Here is a 4,821-nt window from a genome sequence, read left to right as displayed (position 1 = left end):
GAGATGGGTCCCAAAGACACGGGGACCAGAAGAAAAATTCAATGATATGGCTCTACCTACGTATGGGCTTTTTTCCCCTTCCATGTAAACAATTCCCTGTGATCAATCCTTTCCTCAATATTATCCTCATGGTCACATTTTTGTTATTTCCTTTAAATGTTTTACCTACTGCACACGACTTCCTTAAAGTAGATTCCTTCTATAACTGAACAGGAATGCTCCATGGAAGTTCTCCCCATGGCACTCACCCTAAAACAACTTCATTCATTTCTGGGGAATCTGCTAGAAAACCTTTTGGACACTGAAGAGGGGCTCTGACTGCAAGGGACCTTCACAACTTTCACCCCAGACCAAACACATCTCCTTTCATCAGTCCTATATTTTCTCCTCATCCCTTCCTTCCAAGATCTGCAGCCCCTGTGGCTTCTGCTAGCTCACTTGTGTGCAGCACATGTGGTGGTGTAACTACTCACTAATTTCCTGAATGACTGAACCTAGAAGAAAAAAATTCTCACAGCATTCTTTTATCTCGATTGTACTACAGTCCTTGGCTTCATTCACTGTCACCCTTACTTCACCCCTCTTAGGGTGTTCCCCCATCTCTAACTTTTCAAAGTGAAATATACTTTTCACTAGACACAGTCCTTCTTACCTGATCATGATCATTCTATGGACTCTACTCTTACCTCAACCCTTAATCTCTGCACAGGAGAGATGGATGTCCTGTTAAACAGTACTCACCAGTTCCTAAAGGTGTACAGTTCCACTTACTCATCCAACTGCTAGGGCTATCTGTTCATTAAGGTCAAGTGCTCTTGGGCTGTCTCTGCCTCACTGTCACTATAGATCTGCACGCCTCTCATTCTACATATATACATAATGACTGACTCCATTCTGGACCTATACAGATAGGATTAATCAGCTTTCTCCATCCTCTACCATCCCATACTGTTTCCTTAATCCCAAATGGTGAGCTATTTTTCTCCACCAATTTATCAGTTCTATTGACATCCTTCCCATCCTTCTGAACCAACTCAGCCCTGCCAAATGCCTACAGACAATTAAGACACAATATGGAATCCTTCCCCACCCTATATGCGAGCATCTACTTAAGGAAACCGACCTCTTCTTTCTGGCTCCTCTCTGTATCTCCCACCTCTACTTTACCCCTCCCTGGGAAACCTGTTTTACACTGTGTTAAAATCACATATATTTAGCCCTCTAACTATTATTTATCGAAAGTTTCTCTAGGAATATATTATGGTAATCACATGATTCACCAAAGATGATCAAGTTAAAACTGTCCTCCTGATATATGAAGTTACCAAGCCTGTGCTTCTTAGACCCTGATGACAAAGCCCAGCTACTCCTTATGAAAGAAGTAGCCAATAGGAGACTACATCACCCATCCCTTCTTTTTATCTGTCATCAGGTTTGGAATGAAGGGTTAATTACCTAAAAGGCCTCAGCGGACTGAGAAGCTCTGAACAACAAAGTTGACTTGACTAATAACACCTGTGGAAGCTTCTGATCGGGAGATGCACATACCAAACCCCTGGTGTTGACCACTCCCAGACTGCAGGGGAACTGATCTGCAGATGGACTCTTCCATCCCCAATCTTCGACCTTTGCCATCCTATGAAACCCAGGATCCCCATGCCACTTGTGAAGTCTTCACTTCCTCGGAAAGACTGCAGCCCTTCAGTCATCCTTATTAAAGAACAATTCTAGTTCTGGAGATGTTGGACTGCCTTTTTAAAAATTTCAATGATACTTCCATCAATCCCAATCTAACATTAGATAACCTTAAGCAAAGTAAGAGAGAGAGACAGAGAAACAAGGAGAGACAGAAAGTATAGGGACAGTAAATGAAAAGAAGGAAGAGAGAAGAAAGATGGGAGAAAAGACAGAATGAAATAGTGAGAGAGTGTATGTGTTCCAAGGTCATTATATTAAGAAAAAACAAATGAATCAGGTGATATTAATGCAAGTTAACAATAAAGATTAATTTTCCCCATACAATTAGACTACTGCTGTGGAGCACACTTGGAGTCAGGTCGAAGATTGCTTTTAATTATATTGTTTGAGCCAGGCAGTGGTGGCGCATGCCTTTAATCCCAGCACTCGGGAGTTAGAGCCAGGCGGATCTCTGTGAATTTGAGCCAGCCTGGGCTACCAAGTGAGTTCCAGGAAAGGTGCAAAACTACACAGAGAAACCCTGTCTCAAAAAAACAATAATAATAGTAGTAGTAATAGTAGTAATAATAATAATATTGTTTGTGATAGTTAATCTTCATGGTCACAATGACTGAACTTAAAATCACCTGAGATACACCCAGAGGTGATGCCAGAATGTGTTTCTAAAAAATATTGAATAAAGGGTAAAATTCACCCCAAATATGGACTATTTTACCCATGGGTTTGATTGAATAAAAAGTGGAAAAAAGGAAATGGACACAATTTATTTACTTAAGTCTTTCCATATAACCTAGGGGACTTGAGCTGGTTCCTAACACACAGTGGGGGAAAGCCAGGTGTGGTGGAGTCAAGTGGATCGTTGGGAGTCACTGGCCATTCAGCCTGACCAAATGTGTGATTTCTAGGTAAAAATGAAAGACCTTGTCTCAAAACAAAAACAAGCTGAAAAGTGTTCAGAGAATGACAGCTAGAGTTGAGATCTACCTTGCACACACCACACACACACACACACACACACACACACACACACACACACACACACGTGCATGTGCTATCCACATGCACACTTACACCGAATCCATCATTGAACATGTATGCAGGCACACAAGAACACACAACACACAAGCAAAGTGAGAAAAGGTGAGTAGCATGCCACAGTTTACCTGCCTCCCCTTCCTGATCGGCCTAGATTTGAGCAAACTGTCATTGCCACAATGGGAGCTTCCAGACCAGTATGTCTTCTCCACCATGATGATCTGTATCCTTTGATACATGGATCGAAGCAAATATTGCCTACCTTAAGATGCTCATTGCCTGGTATTTGATGACAGCAAAAATAATACCAACCAATACCACCTGGAGCCTAAACCAGATTCACTGAAGTCTTTGATTTGATCTCAAAGGTGGAAATGAGTGGGGCATTTATGACAGGAACTTACATCCCTGGAAAACGGTGTAAAGGCTGTTTCAGTCTCTTTCAAGTGAAGTGTGTCAGGAACCCGGTAGGGAGCTGTGGAGGCTACGGAACTGAAAGGGGAAGTAAGAACGCATGTAGTGGAGGGAATAAACATCACAGGCTGCCAGGTTTGCACACTGAACAGCTTCAGTAGCAGCTCAGGCAGTGTGACAGACAGCATCTGCAGGTTTCTGTAAGAGGATATGTCACTGTGAGAGGTAATTATCGCTTTGCAGACAGAAGTAAATTCCAGCATCCTCAGACTGCACGCCATCAATTGCCATGGTGAAATCTGTTCCGTAGCCACTGCTGGTGAACCGGGGTGGAACTCCAGAAATACGGGTATTGCCTTCTGAAAACATGAGCTTAGGAGCTTCCCCTGTCTTATGCTGGTACCAGTTCATATCATCACCAATATCTGTGCTGGTTCTGCAAGTGATGCTGACTTTTTCTCCTATGGCCATGGAAAGGAATTCTGGAGACTGGGTGACAGTTGTTTCTGCCCTGGAGTCTGTTCATAGAAGAAAAATAAGAAAGACAAATCAAATGTGCCATATTTATATAGACTAAAGTCTCAACTTCTTTAGAAACTATAGAATTTTATGGGGATTATGGACACTTAACAAATGTCAGGAAGAAGAGAAACTGTTTCCCTTACCAGAGATCCAGAGGAGGAAGAGGCTGAGGAGCTGAGCATGGGACAACATGGCCATGACCTTGGGTCCTAGCTAGTTTCCCACTCAGTGTGGCAGCATGCATTATATGCCATCAGAGACTGAGGAGGTAATGGGACATGCAAATTATATTGAATGTGACAGAGGTTGGAAAGGCAGAGTTGAATGACAGTGTAAACCTTCACATAGAGTCTGCCTGTTAATTTCTTCACAGCTGTGTTGATGCTCACAAGGCTGGTTTAAAATGTTGCCTCCTAGGCTTTTATCTTTCCTCTCCTTTAATCTTCTACCAGATTCTGTGTTTCAAGATTCAGTGTTGCAGTGACCTGATAGAGGGTGAGTCCACAGTGGCATCGTTGATAATGTCCATCTTTCACCTCACAACATCCTAATGTTTGTGATAGAAGGGAGCTAAGAGAGTCAATAATTCTCGTGACTTTTGTCTGGATACTAAATATTCTGATCATCAGTTCTACTTTCAGAAGATGTTTCCAAACATCCATACTCTTTCTGAATTCATCACCCTGAAGTAGAATGCAACTGTCTAGTAGAGGCCATGATTTTAAATTTTATTTTCTTTGAAATCAGTGAGCAAGTTAGTGGGTTGCCAGTGGAACTGGTGGGAGTTGCATCTTGCATACAGTATTTTCTGCTTACTATACATCTGTATTTTCATATGCTACATTCAGGATTTGAAAATGGAAATGATAATTACTGCTACATAAGAGAACGAAATATGTATAAGCCATTAGAAAGTTATGGTTATTTCTAAAACAAAATTAATAAGCTCTACTTTTTATTTATTTATTTATTTTTATTTTTATTTTTATTTTTTTTTTTTATTTATTTTTTTTTTTTTTGGTTTTTCGAGACAGGGTTTCTCTGTGTAGCTTTGCGCCTTTCCTGGAGCTCACTTGGTAGCCCAGGCTGGCCTTGAACTCACAGAAATCCGCCTGGCTCTGCCTCCCGAGTGCTGGGATTAAAGGTGTGCGC

The 4,821-nt window shown here is 41.6% G+C and overlaps 1 gene segment (V, D, J or C); it reads right to left on the bottom strand.

The window, feature by feature from the left end:
- Positions 1-3,345: 3,345 nt before the first annotated feature.
- On the bottom strand, positions 3,346-3,912 carry LOC114686301. The segment is given in 2 exon segments: positions 3,346-3,665; positions 3,813-3,912. Coding segments are annotated over 2 exon segments (360 nt in total).
- Positions 3,913-4,821: the final 909 nt, after the last annotated feature.

This window comes from Peromyscus leucopus, chromosome 3, assembly GCF_004664715.2.
Source record: "Peromyscus leucopus breed LL Stock chromosome 3, UCI_PerLeu_2.1, whole genome shotgun sequence".
Taxonomy (NCBI): Eukaryota; Metazoa; Chordata; class Mammalia; order Rodentia; family Cricetidae; genus Peromyscus; species Peromyscus leucopus.
The sequence above is the reverse complement of the archived record's forward strand: the minus strand, read 5'-3'. Positions and strand labels throughout refer to the sequence as shown.